We start from the raw sequence: 20579 nt of genomic DNA, 5'->3' as shown, positions 1-20579 counted from the left end.
TGTAGATAACATGAAAAGGAGCAAAAGTGTTGACTCAAAGTGCTGTAATGGTCTCTGAAGTTCTTGATGAAAGAGCTGAGTTACTGTGGACTAAAATGTCCTACTAAGCAACCAAATTACAAGAAAAAATTCTGAGACTGACCCCTGAACTTAACTAGTGACCAAGATATTTTTAGAGCAAAGAAGCATAAAGAATTTTGCTAAGGGCAGGGGTGCAGCTCGGTGATAGAGCACCTGGTTAGCATGCACAAGGTCCTGGGTTCCATCCCCAACACTACATGCACAGAACAAAACAAAGAGTCTTATTAATAAAATTTTATTTTTTTTAATATTTCAAATGTAATGTAAACATTTTATAAGCCAGAAAATTTGATAGTGTGAGAGCAAGGAGAAACTATGCTAAAGGACAACATTTATGTAAAATACATCAAAAGTTTGATTTCTTGTGTTGTGGCATCATAATTAAACGTATCCATCATATTTCACTTGCAAAAGATGGAGGACTCAAGTTGAAGAGCTGTCTGCTGATTTTAGTTGCTTCAGTAAGAACTCTTCACCTAGAAAGGATACATGGATAATAGTTTTGAATTTTCTCAATCTACTTTTTAATTTTAATTAACTTTAAATAAAAATAAAATTCAGAATCATTTTATATTTATAGAAAAGTTGCAAAGATAGTTCAGAGAGTTTCCATATACCCTGTACCCAGTTTTCCTGTTGGTTAATATTATATGCTACTATGGTAGACTTGTTACAATTAATGAACACAAATAGATACGTTATTATTAATCAAACCATACTTTAAGCCAGGCGTGGTGGCTCATGACTGTAATCCCAGCAGCTGCTGAAGCAGGAGGATCTAGAGTTCAAAGCCAGCCTCAGCAATGGCAAGATGCTAAACAACTCAGTGAGACCCTGTCTCTAAATAAAATAAAATAGAGCTGGGGATGTGGCTTAGTGGTTGAGTGTCCCTGAGCTCAATGCCAGTACCCCAAAACAAAATAAAACAAAACATACTTTATCCTAAGTTTTTAACCTAAGGTCTTTTTTCTATTCTGGGATCCCATCCAGGATACTATATTACATTTAGTTTTTGTATTTCCTTAGGCTTCTTTAAACTGAGTTTCTCAGACTTTCCTTGTTTTTGATGACCTTGACATGTTCTTGTTGTTTTTATTTTTGTTTTGATAATGGAAATTGAACCCAGGGGTGCTTTACCCACTGGACATCTCTAGTCCTTTTTTTCTTTCTTTCTTTCTTTTTTTTTCTTTTCGAGACAGTGTCTTGCTAAATTTCTGAGGGTCACTAAGTTGCCAAGCCTGGCCTCAAATTTGTGATCCTCCTGCCTCAGCCTTCTGAGTCTCTGGGACTGGAGGATACTGGTCAAGTATTTTGTAGAATGTGCCCTAGTTTAGTTTGCCTGATGTTTTCCTGGTGGTTAGACTGGAGTTGAAGTTTGGGGAGGAATTATCACACAGGTCAAGGACCATTCTTATAACATCATTTCTGGGATTCAATCCATCCATATGGCAACTCTGATCACTTGGCTGAGATAGTTTTCTCAGGTTTCTCTATTGTATACTTGTTCTCCCTGCTTTTCATATTGTTCTTTGGAAGGAAGTCACTATGCAAACCCACACTTAAGGGGAGGGGAATCAGGTTCCATTCCCTTGAGGAAGGAGGTAGCTACACAAATATTTGGAAGTTTTTTGTTTTTTTTTTTTTCTTTTCTGGTACTGACGATTGAACCCAGGGCACTTGACCACTGACTACACCCACAGTCTTTTTTATTTTTAGCTTTTAAATTTTGAGACAGGATCTCGAGAAGTTGCTAAGGTTGTCTTTGAACTTATGACCTTCCAGCCTCAGCCTCCCGAGTAGCTGGGATTACAGGTGTGCACCACCAGCTCAGTACATATCTGGAGTCCTATATGGGAAATTGGTCTCTTTCTACAGAGAAATCCTCCTACCTCTTCTTTGCCTAAAAACTCCCAATTTTCCCTGCCTTCAACACACATACTTTTTTTCAAATTGTATTCAATTGTTTATATCAGTATGGCCTCATAGACATTTATTTTACATTTACATTTCTTGATAATATGATAGTATTGATTACAATCCAATACTACATTATTTTGTTCCTCAAATTATTCCAGTTTGAGTTGTGGGAAGCCTTTTCAGTTGTTTCTTATGTCCCTTTGTCTCAATCTGTTTTTCCTTTTCTTTCTTACTCTTCTTCTCCTCTAATTTAGTGGTTAATATATTTCAACCTAAATATTCATTTTTTGCTCTTTGTCTCTTGATTCTTTTTAAGATATTTTTATATCTAGTTTTAGTGTCAATCAATCATGTAGGGTCCAAATTGATGATCAGGGGGTCAGAACCACCAAGATATTTTTACTTTAAACCAGTTCAAAGATTCAATGAGATAATTTCTCTGAGGTTGACAAAAACTAATTCAGATGTCAGGACTGGTTGTTATGTGTGGGGATACATATTGTATCCAAATCATTTTATGTATTTAACAGTGTTGCAATGGCTCACATCTTTGCTTCTGACCTTATTCTGTCATATCAGCTATATACCAATATTAGTTATCATTTCTTAAATTAGTTCTATTCACTTGAGTCTGCAGTAACTTCCCAAAGGTTACTGAGTCATTAACTTAATATTCAAGAGACTGTATGCCAAGGCCCCAAATAACTCTTAAAAATCTTGTATTTTTAAGGGGTTGGGAAAAGGGGAAGGAGAGAGGAAGTGCTGGAGAGTGATATTGGCTAAATTATATTGTTATATTGTGTGTGTGTATGAATATGTAACAACAAGTTCCATCATTATGTACAGCTATAATGCACCAACAAAAATGTGGAAAGACTCTGGTGCTAATGATAAATAATACATATACATGTGTACACACACATGTATTTTTTTGTATGAAGCTAATATCAGGCATAAATTAGAAAACTCCCAATTGAATTAAGATTATATGTTTGATTCATGTTTGTAGCTGTGATGTGTTAACTTGATAAATTATTTTCACTCCTCTTACATTGTTTACAGTATACATACATCATTTTATTAATGTAAAAAATATGAAAAGAAAAAAATATTCTTGTATTTCTCAATATTTTCCTACTTATACCATATGTTCTAGGCACGTTGACCCTAAGCTCATAAAGATGTTTTTTGTTTTTTTGTGGGGGGGAAAATCTATGGATTACTAATGTTGACGATCAAAAGCAACATTCCATTTTTATTCATTTTATTTGCATCTTCTGTCAGTGACCCTGTCTGCCCCCTCTGGTCCACATCCACTTTTGTCTACCTTGCTATATGTCCAGGAAGCTGGTCTGTGGCCTAGAGCAATTCTTTGCTGCCCTCTGCCTTTTTGGTGGGTTCAGCCAATGGGAAGCCCAAGAGGACAGTGGAAAGCTTCCCTTGACCCCATTCTGGGAGGTTGCCTCAGACTGCTCTTATCCCTCCATTGAGAGGACACTCTTCCTCTCAGGGCAACGTCCTCACTGTTCTCTTCGTGGAGAACAGGTAACTGCTCCCTCCTGGCCTCCTGGGCCTGGGGGTGGTAACTGCTAAGCTGCTGTTTTGTTTACCTAAACAAGGTCCTCACTCCAGACAGGAAGTGAGAGATTGCAAAGAATGGAAAAAATAATGTTTCTTCTTATACTCAAGCTGTAATCCATAGAGATAACTGACAGATTCTTGTTGATTTCTATTTAACTATATCCTCAATAGCTAATCCTGGGAAAAGTTAGTGGAAAAAGATTGGACTGAATTTCAGACAGTGAAATTCTATATAACATTTCCAAATGTTCTAAATTCTATATCCACCCATTTTAAGTCCCCCTTCTCTATAAGGATGATTTTTCTATTTGCTTTTCCATATGTTTATTAATTTTTTTATATTTATTTACTAATGTGTTTTGTTTGGGGTATTTGTACACTTAGCTATAAATTGATATATTTTATAAGGTATATGTCATTTATTAGAAATACACATGTTTGTATTTGTGTTTATAGACATTTGTATCAAATGCTGTACATGTAGCTTTTCTTCCACTGAGTGGGGCATACTATTTGGGCAGATAGAGCTACATGTGTATGTGCATAAATTTGTTATATACACAGACATATTTATATGATTATGTACATGTTTTGAGTCATTTCATCAATAAATATGTTTAAGTATGTCTATATATGTAAATAGTTCTCAAACAAAGCTAGTTTTACTAAAGAGGCCATTGAGGTCTCTGTCCAGCATGAATGACCTGAGACATCTGGAAAGCTCCTACCAGGGCAGATGGCTATGTGCCTGGTCTGGCCTCATACCACATTATGTTTCTGTTCAGTCGGACCTACTTAGCTTTACCTCACTAGATAGATGCTTTCCAGCACAGTCAATCAAAATGTTCCAGAATCTATCATTTTTATTTGCTCTACTATTTTATAATGATAATTACTAGTTTCTTTTATAAGCCTTTTATTTGTCTTAGTAGGGAGTGTATTTTCTACTTCTTTTGTTTCACCATACTCTGGTATTTCACAGTTGGTAAGGGCTTCACTAACTGAAAAATATAATTCTGAGAAGTTTAAAAAACTCACCATTCCTTTACTAAAATATGGTTCAAAGAATAGATAAGAAGACATTAAAATCAATCTTTTATTAAGATAGCACTTTGGGAGACTTAATAGTTATTACTGAATTATTATTCTGACAGTGAATAATTTGCAAGACCCTGAATCACACATCTAAACCCCACAGACTCTGGGTGGAGTGTTGGCATCAACTCACCACCAGCTCCTTTAGAAAGCATTCATAGCTCTTCTTTTGTTGATGTCTCTCTTGATTTGGCAAAGGGAACACACAGGACAGCAGAGAGTGGTCAGGTAGTCGGTACAAATAGATCCCTGTTTGAAAACACACAAAAAAAATATAAATGTAAGATGCACCTATTTGGAATTAAGACTTGTGGATTTTCAGGCATTTTGAGAAGCAGAAGGCACTGATCCTTCAGATTCAGTTCAGATGGATACGCTCAGGAAATTTTTTCTGTATAACTCTTGTCTTGCTTCATGACATATAAAATGTTCTTTTAAATTCTGAGAATACGAGAAAATATCCAACCAAATGGTAATGGCATTTTATCACAGCAGAGAAATCTAAATCAATCCTACTCATGGGTGACCAAATCATTTTTTGTTTGGTATTTACTGAGTGTGTGAGTGTGTGTGTGTGTGTGTGTGTGTGTGTGTGTGTGTGTGTCTGTGTGCGCGCGCGGGCGCGAGTACAGGTGTGGTTTTAATTTTATTTTAAAATTTTCTTCTTTTTGTTGAATAGAGCTTTACCAGGTCTTTTTGTTTCCTTTCACATGTTTCACAATTTATTTTATCTAACTAATGATTATCCTTAAATTTTTATCCACGGTTTGTATTTATATTTATCTACCCTCAATGTCAAATAAGATACAGTCTTTAGGACCAATACTTCTATTTCTTCTTCCTTTCATTTCCTAAAGCCCCAAACCCCATGTCTATGTCTATAGCTATATTCACCTTTAAACTGTATTTATGACTTAGTCATAGAAAAAAATCTGAAAGAGGATGCACATCAATTATTAATAGAGTTTTTCAGTAGGTAATTAAATTGCATACAAAGAGGTTCACTTTTTAAGTTATATACTTCTGTGTTTGAGTTTGTCATAAAATTCTTTTTTTTTTAAGTACCAGGGATTTAACCCAGGGCATTTAATCACTGAGCCACATCCCCAACAGTCCCAGCTTTTATTTTTTTTAATTTTGAGACAAGGCCTTGATAAGATCCTGAGGCTGACTTTGAATTTGCGATCCTCCTGCCTTAGCCTCCCAAGTTGCTGGGATTATAGATATGCATCACCCTACCTGTCTGTCATAAAAGTCTATTACATGTATTATTCTTTGTAATTTAAACACTGATAAATGTTTTTAAGTAAAAAGATAAAATAATCTTAATGAAATTAAATAAGTTCCTAAAAATCTGCATATTCATTTCTTCCCTGTGATACTTGGGTAGGCCACAGTAGCCAGATATTTGGCTCAACATTTCTTGAAGGAATGTTTTAGATGAGATTAACATTTAAATCAGTAGACTCTAAGTAAAGCAGAATACCCTCCATTCTGTGGGCCTCATCCAATCAGTTGATGAAATTTATGTGGGGGTGGGGTGGGGGAGACTTGTCCCCTTAGCAAGAAAGATTTCACAAGAACATCTCCTGTGAACCTACTCTGTGAATTTTGAACATGCCATCCTCCATAACTGCATGATGCAATTCCTCAAAATGGATCTCTCTCTCTTTTTTCTCTTCTCTCTCTCCATATATACATACACAAACCTACAGGGAGGCATATATGTGTAAATATATGTAAACACATACATACGCACACTATCATTCTCTATGTTAAATATTAAATATAGAGAGCTATGTGAGCATGTATCCATGCTCACACACGTGTCCATGCTCATGCTCTCGGCTGAGGCTCTGTGGACCCCTGAATAATAACTCTCCTGCTGCACAGAGTGAAGTAGGTGTAATGGAAGGTGCATACACGGACAGTTCATAGACAGATATTGACTGGCTCTTCTACTAGGGCATCTCTTTGGGCTTCATTTGTAAAATGTTGTGGACCCACTTTACAGGGATGGTGTGAAGATTTAGTGAGGTAACCTAGGCAATGCGCTTGGGACACAGTAGGTTCTAAATTATCCTCTTACGGTGTATGACATACATTGCAGAAAGAGAGTTAATTGTTCTCCATGTACATTTTGAATGCGGTTCCATATCTGAAAAATAAGGGATCACGAGCGACTCACAGGGATGCCATATCGGGTTCGGTAGAGAGTCCTCATTGCGACAGTTGTTCCACACAGACAGCATTCATTCATGTCAGCTGCAACTTGACACCCAAGGCACATGAAACAAAACGTGCCACAGAGACCTGGACATATGAAAGCAGGGGTACAAGTTACTCCAGGCTGCCTCCATCCCAGCAGAAAATTAGTTCACTTCCTGGAAAAGCAGGCCACACCCTGGAATCTTTGCCATCTACCATGCTGTCACATCCATCTTTAGCTTTTCTGTTTGGCTTTGCATCAGCTTTTCCAAACCCCAAAGCATCTCAGGAATGACCCCACCATGGAAAGTATGCCATTCTTTTCACTGCAGTGCCTTTGTCCACCTAGTCATTGATTCACCAACACCTCTCCATGTTCCACACATTATGCTCAGTACCCCTGACTACGGCTAGTGGGGACGTCATAGGAAATGATCTCCAGCAGGAGCCTGCTCAAGATGCAAGGGGTCATGCACGGAAATGGTGCCACAAGGTCCTGAGTAGGAAGAACCGATTGAGCTGAGCATTGAAAGCTGATGAGGACTTTTAAAGGAAAGAGCCTCTTTGAGATGACGTGGCATGAGCTGGCAAAGCTAGGGTTCATTCTGTATGGCCGGAGCCTCATGGTAGCAAGGGTATGAAGCTGAGCGGGGACGAGAAGCAGGCTGGGGACCAGTTGATGGAGAAACATGAGTGTCTAGATTTTTATCATGAAAGTCATGAGGAACCACTGAAGTATCTTCAGAGGGGAAAATGATTTGATCAGATTCACATTTAAGAACATTTGGCATGAAGCAATTAAGTTGTATTAGAACTTTTATATTTATTTAATTGGGTAATAATACTAGGGGTTGGAGGATAAAATGTTTATCTGCAGAGAACTTTACAACTCTCATCTCAATTATCACTTGCATTTGCGGATATTGAACTGATATCCTGAGTTGGGTGAGTCATCAGCCCTTGTAATCCAGTAAGACAACTAGATCGAATAAACAAACCCAGCTTCCATCGTCACCTAGATAATTTTTCCTTTTTATGCTTCTCAAAGAATTATTAACTTGTTCAGTTCAAAGATCAATTTCACTGGTAAGTTAAGGGCTAATGCACTTTCTTTTCTTGTCTAAGAATACTGTGTAGACTTGAGACAGATAAGTAGATTTCAGAGAAAATGTTTTGAAAGCAGGTTTGATTCTTGGCTGGTATTGAGAACAAAGTACTTTAGTCCCCTCTGTCACCCTTGTCTCAGTCCCAATCTTCCCTCTGAATTCACTTGTCAAGATTCCAAGTTCAAGTTCATTTAGAGAGATCTTACAAAAAGAGATATTTTTCCCAATGAGAAATTGAGAAATTGAATTCTCAATTTTGCCTTCAAAATTCTTTATTCTCAGGTGTGTGAAGACCTAAATGTATAAACTAAAATACTTCTACTCCAAGCTTCTGCTGAAACTATGGATGAAAACTACCCACTGTGTGTGGACACAATGTGATTATGAACACAGATTTTAATTTATGTGTAACCAAGAACAGTCTTTTTAAAAGTCAATTTAAACTTGACATTTTTTTCATTAAGGCACAAACTGTTTTTCATTATTAGGCCAGATCTGTTCATCTTTAGAATCAATCAGGACTTTCATTGTTTTATCTCTACAACTTATTTTGTGGGTATGACTGTTCTTTACTGATTGGAGAAGAGTTCACTTAAGATCAATACAGTCTTCTCTTAAACACACCATTGCCTGACAGCTGCCTGTGAGAACTTAGGAATTTTTACTGCACAATAAGGGAGAAACAGGGGAAGGATCTGGACTCTGGTAATTCAGCTCGATGGCAATTCCCAGGCACCTCCCCTCACACTTACAGACTCCACAGTCACTGAAGCAATCACACAGGCCCGTCTGCCAGTTGGAGTTCTGGGGCGCACGAACAAATCCAGGTTGAGTCACGATGACGGTGGGCCCCTGAGTTTGCATTTCCAGATCAGGTCTTAAAAACTCTGATCTGAAAAAGAAAATGTTGGCTTTAGTAGCCTGAATGTTGCTCCTTGAAAGGCCTTCTTTTGCAGTACTATGCTCTGTTGGCTAGTGAGGCCATTTAGATGAAGTTGCCTGTTGATTGTTGAAGAACATAATTTCTATTTCCACCCCTCAGAGGACAGGGGGCCCCAGGGGGAAAAGGAATTCACTGAACTGGTAAGGTAAACAGGTGCTCCTCATGGGGCACAGGGTGGAACAGGGTTGTTCATGTACTATTTTTAGACAGGTACCTGGTATTTATGAGACAAGGAAACAAATGACTGCCCTGTGTTAGTGAATTATGGCAAGCAGTGAAGTATGGAAAGGCAACTTCTCTGACACTGTATCATTCTAAGCTTAAGTGTTCATTCCCTCCTCCTTTCTTTCTCTGTTTTTCTTTCTTTCTTTTTGGTAGCTTTCTTCAACTGGGGATCGAAGTCAGGGGTGCTTTACCACTGAACTGCATGCCCAGCCTTTTTAATTTGATTTTGAGACAGGATCTCGCTAAGTTTCTGAGGCTGGCCTTCAGCTCACGATCCTCTTGCCTCAGCCTCTCAAGTCTCCTGGATTACAGGCATGTGCCACCATCCCAGGTACCCTTTCCTTTCTTGCTCCTTTATTTTGCTCCCTCTTGTTTTGGGCTTGTTTCTGATTATCAGTCCTTTTCAATCTTCCTGCATCCAGGCTGATCCATCACTTCCAGTTTACTGGGAACCTGTGTCCCTTTGTCAGTGCTGAATTGACAGACCCTTGCCACAAGGTAGGGGCAAGCCCTCAGAGTGTGTCCCAGCTAAGCTTTATTTTTTCCCCTTTGGTGCTGGGGAATGAACCCCAGAGCCTGGAGAATGCTAGCCAAACTCTACCACTAAGCTACACTTTTGGCCCCCAGCAAAGTTTGCATGAAACCAATTTTGTTGGGTTACTTCTAACTTCACTCCATAGTGAGAGGCTATGTGAAGTCATGGAACATGAGTAAGATTTGGAGTGAGAATATCTTTGATCATGTCACAGTTTCTGAAACTTTGTGATCTTAGATTAGTCATTTAACTAGACACTTAATCTATAAAATGGAAATGGTTTCTGACCTGCCCACCTCACATTGCTCACTAAATGAGACAGTCTGTGGATGAATTTAATAAACATTTTCCCTAATCAAGCAAGGGAATGTGCAGGGATCCCCAACCTCATCCAGATTGATCAAATTGTGTATGTGCCTGAACGAGTATGGTATAATGAATCCCACTGTTATATATGATGATAATGTACCAAGAAATACCTTTGAAAAAGAATCAAGTAAATATTAAAAAAAAATAAAGAGGTGGCCACAATGTACAAAAATACAGAAGAGAAGTGTCTTGATGGTTTCCATAAACACTTGTTGGCTATTACATCAGCTAATATTCATTAAGTTTCTACACCACATCAGGCAAGGTAATGGACACACACTGCCCTTTTAATCTTCAGAGCAGCTCTGCAAAGTAGAAATTATCATCTTCTTTGGAGTAGATAAAGAAATAGAGACTCAGAGAGATTAAGTAAATAGTGAAATTCAAGTCCGTTCTGGCTGGCTCCACAGGCCCTCTTTCTCCCCTTGCTTCTCAGCCTTAGGGCCCCACTCCCTCCCAACAGTGTGACATTGTCACTGGTTTGTGGTGACCCCCTGGAGAACAGGAACTTTAGCATCAAGCTCTAGGTTGGGTCCTCAGTTACGTTTAGTCATCTTGTAGAACGAAGCACTTACAATATACATGACTCACGGCGTGAGGCACTGGGGAGTAATACATTTCCACTTTAGAATTCAGTGCTTACTTATAAAAGCACAAAAGAAAAACACTAAAAAATTTAAACTATAGTGCCTCTAGATACTTTAGCAGTGTTATTATACCCCTTGTTCTCTTATGTTCTTTCCTATATAGAACAATCTCAAAAACAGGCAAATTGCCTCTGTTTTTTTTTTTTTTTTTTTTTTTTTTTTCACATTAGTTTGTTCCTCTCTATTTCTTGAATTAGCTGCTTTCTTTCTAGATCTCATTGCTTCGTAACACCTGCTAGCTTGGTAGTCCCCTTGAACAAGAAAAGAGAGCCATATACCAAACCAAGAAGAGTTTGAAAAGTTAGGCAATGTCTCAGGTATTTCTCCACACAACTGGAAATGAATGGTAGAGATGCTTCAAACATGTCTAAGTCTGCCCAGGTGACATCACAGATAATTATAAATCAATCAGATCTGGTCTTATAGATGATTCTCTGAATCCTAGCAAATAGCCACATGCTAAGGATGCTCAGTTATTTTGGAGGAGGATAAAGCCGTTTAATTAAAAAAAGAGACTTGGAATGTTATTTTAATATTTGTATCTTTTGAACACAATCACTATCAGTAGATACCTGTAGACACTTCTTCCAGTTACTGAGTGTAGTATCAAAGCACCATGCAATTTGGGGGGAATTGAATTCTGGCGTGGTCTACCACTAAGCTACATCCACAGCTCTTTTTATTTTTATTTTTGAGACAGAGTCATCTGCCCCTGTAATCCAGTAAGACAACCAGAGTGAATAAACAAACCCAACTTCCATCATCTAGATTATTTTTCCTTTTTATGCTTCTCGAAGCATTAACTTCAAAGATCAATTTCACTGATAAGTTAAAGGCTAATGTACCTTCTTTCCTTGTCTAAGAATGCTAGGTAGACTTGAGACAGTTGCCCCCAGCTGACCTTGACCTTGAACCCTCCTCCCTTAACCTCTTCCCTCACCCTCTCTCTCTCTCTCTCTCTCTCTCTCTCTCTCTCTCTCTCTCTCTCTCTCGGCGCCCCAGAATTCAATCCCCCCCTAATTGCATGGTGCTTTGATATGACACTCAGTAATTGGAAGAAGTGTCTATAGGTATCTACAAATAAATCTATCATGGATAATGAGATCAAGGTTCAAAGTTTTTCACTGTTAGAGAAAGAAGTTACAGATAAGGAAAAGAGGAAAGCTAGAACGAGTCCTATGTTGTTAGGTTGGAATAAAGGTATGAACTCATGGATATTCAGGTCACACACACTTGTAAAGATCACAAGTCCCCCTGTGGGTCTTTCAGGATCACTCCAATATAACTTTGACCGAACTTCAGGTTTGTGACCAAATTACAGGTGCATACGATGGCATAATGAATGAGATGGCATGTACCTGTGGTCCCAGCAACTTGGGAAGTGGCAGTAGGAGTATCACTTGAATCTAGGAGTACAAGGCTAGCCTGGAAAACACAGTGAGACTCTGTCTCAAAGGAATGAGAAAAAAATTAAAACAGGGCGGTACCAGCACTCAGGGCCTGAGGCAACAAATATATATAGTTTCACTTATGGTTCCTGGTTCCTGGCCCATAACTCCATCCCCAAGGCAGGTCATAGAAACTAGAATTTCCCTTCTCCAAGGCAAATCATAAAACTCTAATTCTCTTCCATTTTTCTAAGTGGGAGCTGGTCATAATGAAAGGCCCCCATTTGAGAAGGAGTCTGGCCCCATATCCCAGAGAAAAAATGCTGAAGAATCTGAACATATAGGCTTGATCTCATTATCCATGATAGATTTATTTGTAGATACCTATAGACACTTCTTCCAATTACTGAGTGTCATATCAAAGCACCTACCCAGTCTATGAACAATGGCTATGCAATGAAGTATCCATAAAAACCCAAGAGGAGGGGCTGGGGTTGTAGCTCAGTGGTAGAGAACTTGCCTAGCACTGGCGAGGCACTGGGTTCAATCCTCAGCACCACATAAAAAAATAAATAAAACAAGGTTATAAAAAAAAACAAAAAAACCAACAAAACCCAAGAAGACAGATCTGGAGAGTTTCCAGGCAGTTGTGGAAGTACCTGGAGAGTAGTACCCCAAAGAGGACATGAACACTCCATACTTCTGCCCCCATATCTTGCCCTATGCATCCTTTTATCAGTGTTCATTGCAATATCCTTTGTGATAAACTGGTAAGCATCAAGAGTTTGCGTGAGTTCTATGAGATGCTCTAGCAATTTCATCAATCCAGAGGAAGGGGTTATGGTAAACGTGATTTATAGCCAGTCAGTTAGATGCACAGGTAAAACTACCTGGGGCTTATGACTGGCATCCAAGGTGGGGCAAGGGCAATCTTGGGGACTGAGGCTTCAGTTTGTGGAATTTGATGCTTTTTCCAGGTAGTTCTGACACTTTAGAACCGAACTGAATTAGAGGACACCCAGCTGGTGTCTGCTGCAGAACTGATGGATTGCTTGCTGTTTGGAAGAAGTCCCCACACCTTTTGAATTAAAAGAAGTCTTTTGTGTTGATTGCTGTGGTGTGAAGGCAAGGGAAAACTGTGTTTTTATAACATACAGATACCAAAATTAGTTGGCTTCGAAAGTGTGATGAAAAACTGGCAGATGCTTGACCAAGTGATATTACCAGTGACCAAGTTAATATTACCAGTGATGGAACATTTTTTTCTGCTGGTTTTTTTTTTTTTTTTTTTTTTTTTTTTTTTTTTTTTTGCAGTACTGGGGATTTGAACCCAGGGCCTTGTGCTTGTGAGGCACGCACTCAACCAACTGAGCTATATCCCCAGCCCCTCTGCATCAGTTGAAGGACATTATACAAAGTACCTGCCCAGTACTCCTTAAAAAGTGTCAAGGTCAGGAAAGACAAGTACAGACTAAGGAAATGTTCCAGATTGAAGGAGACCAAGAAGACATGGTGATCAAATGCAATGTGGGATCTTGAACTGAATCCTGGAACAGAAAAGGGACTGTCAGCATTGTCCAGTCAGAGATGATCAAGAGTTACTGTAGTTGAACAAGTAAGGGTTATTACTTGTACAAGGGCTTATTACTGTGCAAGGGAGAAAGCACAGGATGGGGAACTGTGAATTGTCTCAGTGTTATAGAGGGCTTAGAGAATTGAGGCGTTCGCTGAGTGATTTGGAGAGGATCTGCAAGGAGGTGTCAAAGTGCAGGCAATTTTATGATCAGGTATATTAATAAATCATCTGTGAGGAGGGCTGACAAGAGGAGGCTAAGTGTGCAACAGGTAAAGTGGCAGCAGTCACTTTTATTAGCCAGAAAAGGGAAATGTTTAGTGATTTTTTGTTGTTGTTGTTGTTGTTGCTCCTTGGACAGTGTTTAAAGTTCACTGTGTCCAGGTATGACTATGGAATGCTGGTGTTTTTATCTTGACCCATTATGTTCACAGAGTACTCTTATCTGATGCTGATGCTCAGTGAAATTGTTTATGAGTAAAAGGGGAGCCTCAAAACCTGTAAGCAACACCAAACATCCCCACCAGCTCCTTCACGTCTGGGGCTGGTTTTCTCTTTTTCAGAACATTAGTTGGTCAGTTGGCCAAACTTGCGGAAGATCCACAGGTTAATTAACGAACAGTATTGTACCAACATTATGTTCTGGTTTCATCAGGGGAGGATGGGATGGCTGGCTGCGCTCTGGCCCTGGCCTTGGCTCCTGTCCAGGGAGCAGGGTCACAGAAGCGAAGAGCCCACCCGCCGCACTGACGGTGCTCCGGCTGTGTGGGGGTGTGTGGGGTGTGTCCCCCGCCCCCAGGCTGGTCTGGACGAGGGATGGTGACTGTGCTGCAGTTGGGCGCTGGAGGTTTTCCGCCGTTTCACCCCCATTCTGCTCCGGACGGCGTTGCGTATTTATCCGCGTGTCACTTCTATTAGGACCAGACCTTATTTGCCTCTGAATTCTCAGGGCAGCCAGCACAGAGTTCACCGCAAGGAGACCGTCAACTGAAGATGTGCACACAATCTGGAACAACCAGCTCCAGGTGGTTGCACCTTGCGGGGCCGCTGGAGGGAGGGCGGGATCCCCAGGGCCCAGAACTTGGGCTGCCGGCGGCCGGGACTTGGCGGGAACCACCCCGACCGCCCGGGCTGTACCAGAGCAGGAGCCCCAGGGGCAGGCGCAAGGGAGCTGGGGCGCGGGCTGCTCCCACCCTGGCACCTGCAGCTCCGCGGGACCTCCTGCGCCAGTCTCACTCTCAGGAGTTTATAAATTTGAAACTTGTTAGCAAATGTTGTGTGCTTAGCAACAATGTGGTCGGAAAGTAAGACAGGGATTTGAACACTTATTAGGTGGGTCCTAGATTCTATTTCTGTTGCGCATGCCTACTTTCCAACTTAATAGGACGAAAGCACAACTCTCTAAACTCACTCCGTCAATCTCAGAAACTAGGAAGCAAAGAAATTGCAATAATTCAGTTTTCATTGCTTTTCGCAATAATTAGCTTGCTTCGGGGAAAAGTAGGCACCAAATGACCGGGAATTTTGATGTAAGGTTTTGAAACAGCAGGCACCGGGTATCCAGTAGGTGGCTACTAACGTCCCCGCCACCACTGTTTTTTCTTTCCATCTTGCTGAGGCTGTGCTTGCTGCTAGGGAAGAAAATGCATTTAAAACACTGACAAGTAGGAGGATCCCGAGTTCACAGCCAGCCTCAGCCACTTAGAGAGGCCCTAAGCAGCTTAGTGAGATCTTGTCTCAAAATAAAAAATAAAAAAGGACTGCGGATGTCGCTTGGAGTTAAGCGCCCCTCGGTTCAGTCCTTATTCGCCCCCCAACCCGCATCCCCGACTCCAACACTGCCAACTGCCCAGCGCTGGAACCACTTAGTAATGGGGAAGGTCGCACTTCACATGACCCCTGGGGCTCCACATATACTGGAGACCAGGACTTCCCTACATCTGGAACTCCAGCGCTAAAATGATAAAAATTATATTTTGGGTAGTGGCTTCCTACAGTGTGTTGGAAGAAAAGTTATTACAGGACATGCTCAAGGAAGCATATTCAGATTTCTTTTGTATTCCCTTTTAATAATCAAATATCAACATGTATCCCATTTGTTTACAATAAATAAAAAAAGAAAAAAATCAAATATCAGAAAAATTATGAAAGTAATGTTACATGGGTGCTCTTGGGTGATTGGCTGGTAGGGTTTTTTTTTTCACTTTTATCTTTATAATTTTTTGTATTGTGTGAAGAATAATTTGAGGGTTGAGGTGTAGTTCAGTGGTAGACTGCTTAACATGTGTGAGACCCTTGGCTTGAGTCTCAGTACTGCAAAAATTACAGTTTGCATTTCTTTCTTTTATAATCAAAACAAGAAATAGCCTTTTGGAAACAAAAAGCAAATCCAGTGACTAAAAAGAAAAATTTAAAGGGACCATGCTAGTTGTAGCTGTCCCCCTTCCCCGTCACCCCCCTTAAACCTGAACCAATACCTAGCACACAGTTGGCATTTGATAAATAGTAGTTGAATGGGTAAGTGAGTGAATATCCTTTCCATAATCTCTTTCAGAGGAAAAACATGTTCCTTCCTTTAGCTCACTTATTTTTCAAGGGACCTACAGTGTGATTTTAAATACAATACCAGCAATTTGAAGATTTCAGAATAAAAACTGGCCTGCCATTATCTAATTGTCCTTTCCTTTATCTAACTGCCCTTACTCAGTATATAACAAATGTATTTGTGTTTTCAAATTGTCTACTGCTAGACTTTCTAGCACCTTGAGACTGGACATTTGCTGAGGGACTTTGAAGTCCAATCACTGACAATCTTTATAATCTGAAGCAAGCTGCTGCATCCAAATTACACATATGCTGACTGCCAGTTAGTTTTTATGAAAGTTTATTTCCTCCTTGTAGTGGCCCAAAAGTTTTCAGCCCAACAGTCAACATTGTATGCTTTGGTTTCTTGCACTACTATTGACTTCCTCTTTTGGAAATGTCAGAAACTGTGGTGATCAAGGTGTTTCCTGTGGCAACTTTAACCCCAGGAACCAGAGAAGTGGAGTGTGGGACCCAAGAGATTTCTAATGCTAGAAGTTCCTCTCCAGTGAAGGTTACCCACAGTTGTTGAGAAGCCTGCTCTGTCCAGTCCTGCCCGGAAGAGCAGTCCTAGAGGGTACTAGCATCCAGGATTGCCCCTTGTCACCTTAAACTCATTCTGAAAAGAGCCTTGTAACTTCTCCCATGAGATTTCTTACTGGAGGAGGTATTTTTATAGTTGTAAACCTGAGAGGAGAGGCAGGGAGTGCAGCTCAGTGGGGCAGTGCATGCCTAGCCTATGCAAGTCTGGATTTGGCCCCCAGCACTGCAAACAAAACAACCTTCCCTCCAAGAAAAACAAAACAAAACAAAACAAAAACAACCTGAGAGAAGAAAGCAAACACACTCACTGACACACTCACTTGTACACAGCTCTGTGATCATTTCAAAATTCCAGGTTTCTTTTAAGTTGCAACAAATATAAAACAGAAGCAAATGCAAAATATCCTAAACCACTGTAGTTCACTCTGCTTCAACCATTAAGTATCCAAGAATCTTTAACCTTCCTTTCATTTAAGGAAGTAGAAGGAAAAAAAATAATAATCCTGGAGATCTTAGTGCTGGGGTGTTTCTAAGATTTTTCAGGGACGTTATGCTTGTGCCTGTCCCCTTAGTTCAGTGATTCCCAAAGCTTAATAAGTATAAGAAATATTTGGAACATTTGTAGATAACTGGACACTATCTTCAGAAATTGTGCCTCAGTTAGGACAGACCAAGGTCTGAGAACTGGTGATGATCACCAGCAGGGCTGCTGGTGCTGTACCTATCACTATCAAGTAAGGTGCCCCCTCTGTGTAGCCAGCTTGGTGAGTATGTGGCTGCTTTGGTGAATTAGACAAATGTGTGCTTTTCTCCAGGAAGATGTAGCATGTGCTAGAGCCTTCCACATGCCCAAGGAGCACATACTAAACTACCTCATGGCCCCTTAGTTGCCCACCAATAAAGAGCCGTGACATTGGAGGACATTCCAATGTCAGCAGTCTAGCAGAGCATACTTTGTAACCCCTGGTCCTTGCCTTTTCCTTTTTCTTCTGTTCTTAATAACTAACAGCAAGTCTAATTCCATTTAGAAAACTTATATTGAACCCCCTCTGTAAGAACTGTGCTGGATTCGATAAGTGCCAAGGAGCTGTCGGCATCTCCTGGTATCCAGGTTCCCCACCCATGGCCTGCAGCTCTCCTCATCACTGCCTGACCACACAGGTGTTTTGTTTCATGCCATCTTTGATCCCACAAGAACAGAAAGAGTGATAAAATTGGTGAGAACCATTCAGGAAAAAGGAGAAATGGAAGGCAGGAAGAACAGAAGTGGGGCTCTTGGTGGACAAGCTTTGAAGAGTGTCTTTCTTTAGAACTTTCTTTACAGGGAATGGTCTTGTTGTAGGAAATCTTGCAGAACTTGACTCACATTTTGGACAACTTAATTTTATTCATTAGTTTTAGTTGGACCAACCTTGTACCTATCTCCTCTGCCTATGAAGAGAAGGACAGTTCAATATTTTGAATATTAATATGCTATATTGCATTAATCATAATAAGTATCATTTATACTGATTAACCCAGATACTAGATATATTACTTAGATTTCTCTTTTCTTTCTACTGTATATTTATATTAAATTTAAATTTTTTGCTTTAATTGAAACATTTTTTTATTACATAATCTTTCATGAAAGCATCCAATGCTTGAATTTAAAACATGTGAAGGTGTTTAAAGATGTGAAAGCATTTAAAGATGTGAAGGGCGGCATCTCTCGTTATACATATCAGCGAATACCAGAATTTAATTTTGATATTAGTCTGTTTTTCTTACTTTCCTAATGAGAATTCAAGGATTCTTACAATTCATTAGCTAAATCTACAAAAATTTCATCTCTTGTTACCATGTTTTATATAGATAAAATATAATATTTTCCACATACAAAAAATTAGAAAGAAATTAGATAAGCCCAAGTAAACATGCATATGTGGTGAAATTAATGATCAAGTTAGTGAATACGACTCATGTGTTTCCTGCTGAAAGCATTATTTTTGGAGGATGTGAAGCTTGGCTCTTCCATTACTTTGAAAGCATAGTATGTAGCAAAACCCTTAACATGTAATTGTTGAATTTGACTAAATTTATTAAATTTAAAGCAATTAAATAAAGAAAGCAATGGTCTTTCAGCTGAACCTCTAACTATGGCATATTAGGAACAAAAGCAAGAAAATCAAATCATTGTAAAGAACACTTTTTCCCCCCTAGTGCTGAGATAAGTTTTTAAAGAAGTTCTTAATTTCGAAGTACTTACAGTTATGAAATGGGCTCAGAGCAGGAAGTGTCTTGTGGCCCAGGAGAGGATCTTACTAGAAGTGGAAGCTCTGCTGTGAAGAGGTAACTGGCTTTCTACTGCAGGGTAGTACAAAGAACAAATCCCAAGGTTCTGATTGGCCAGTGCAATCCAGGAAAAATGCTTGCAAGCTGTTTCTCTTATCTTAAGAATGAAAATATCTCTTGCCAAATAAGGCGTGTTCCTTTTCTTACATGTGTTAAGTGCACTCACTCATACATCCTTTGGGCAGGAAAAGATTTGATTTATTGAGTAGTTTGATTGGTTTTACATGCCGGGCAACACTTACTAATTTTTAAATTTCATTTTTCCCCTTTAAATTCAATAATACTACCTAGTACATATTTATTGCCATTTTTACTTGTTTATTTTTTGATACCAGAGATTTATCCCAGGGGTGCTTAACTACTGAAGCACATCCCCAGCCCTTTTTTTGTGTTTTATTTTGTGACAGTCTCGCTAAGTTGCTTAGGGCCTGGCTAAATTGTTGAGGCTGGCTTTGAACTCTGGATCCTCCTCCCTCAGCCTCCCGAGCTGCTGGGGTTACAAATGTACACCATTATTTTTTATTGTGGAGCTTGCAGGGAGCATTTGGGAGAAAGTACGCTACCAGGAATTCCATACCTAATTAGACACTTCTTTCTTAATTGTATTGCTTTGTTTTCCCTGGCAGAGATTGAACCCTTGCTGTTAAACACCGCTGCAAATGCTTTTTGCGTGCATCCATTTGTTGAATTGTCCACACAATTCCATGGGGTGGTAGATTTATTACCCCCATTTGACTGACAAGGAAATGAAAACAAAAAAATGCTAAGTGGCTAGTAGATGGCAGCTAGGAAGTAGCTGCACTGGGACTTAGATGTGTGCCCTCTAGTCTGTGCCATGCACTGCCCTGTATGTACAAGTTAACACAACAGCCTTGTTCCAGCAGGGAAGATTTCCCATTCTAAACAACCTCTGAGTGTGTGATAGGAAGGCTGTCAACCCTCATTTCTGAGAGGTTTTATTAAGTTTTATTAAGTCCATTGCTTTGGACCTCCCTCCTGCAGCAGACACCAGTAGACAAACCAAACCAGAGTGCAGCCATTTGTGCTGACTGCCATTTAGCCAAAGACAACTTTGGGTGAACCCAGTTTTCTGAAAACAGGAGATTCTAGTCAACTTGAGACAGTGTAATAAGGAAGAATCCCTTCTGTTTTGACCCCGTCAGGAAAGTATTTTGCAATGATCTATCTGCTTTTTAATTCCTGCTTCCTTCAGATCCCATCTGCCCATAGAGCTAAAATCCTCTGTTCGGTTTTTGGAACACTTATTCTACTTTATGGAATGAGGTGTTGCTTAATTCTAGAATCACAAATAAAAGCTAATCAGATCTTTACACTAAATTTGTTGGAATTGTGTCTTTTGACAGGTTAAATTATGAAATAAAAAATTCAAAGTCAGGCACGGTGGCACATGCCTATAATCCCAGTGGCTAGGGAGGCTGAGGCAGGAGGAT

The 20579-nt window shown here is 39.8% G+C and overlaps 1 protein-coding gene and 1 long non-coding RNA gene across 2 annotated transcripts; one reads left to right on the top strand and one right to left on the bottom strand.

Moving 5' to 3' along the window:
- Positions 1-439: 439 nt before the first annotated feature.
- Positions 440-19197, bottom strand: PLAC8 (placenta associated 8). Its single transcript, XM_079152935.1, has 5 exons — positions 19043-19197; positions 8741-8880; positions 6863-6987; positions 4808-4923; positions 440-557 (listed from the first exon to the last, which is right to left on the bottom strand). The coding sequence occupies exons 2-4, from the start codon at positions 8850-8852 to the stop codon at positions 4819-4821; spliced, it is 342 nt and encodes a 113-aa protein (XP_079009061.1). The 5' UTR covers positions 8853-8880; positions 19043-19197; the 3' UTR covers positions 440-557; positions 4808-4818.
- LOC306669102 lies at positions 15796-17071 on the top strand. The gene is made up of 2 exons (XR_013766029.1): positions 15796-16918; positions 16949-17071. It is a non-coding gene; the product is annotated as an uncharacterized lncRNA (long non-coding RNA).
- Positions 19198-20579: the final 1382 nt, after the last annotated feature.

This window comes from Sciurus vulgaris (genome assembly GCF_902686455.1).
Source record: "Sciurus vulgaris genome assembly, chromosome: 9".
NCBI lineage: Eukaryota > Metazoa > Chordata > Mammalia > Rodentia > Sciuridae > Sciurus > Sciurus vulgaris.
This window is presented reverse-complemented; position numbering and strand designations above follow the sequence as displayed.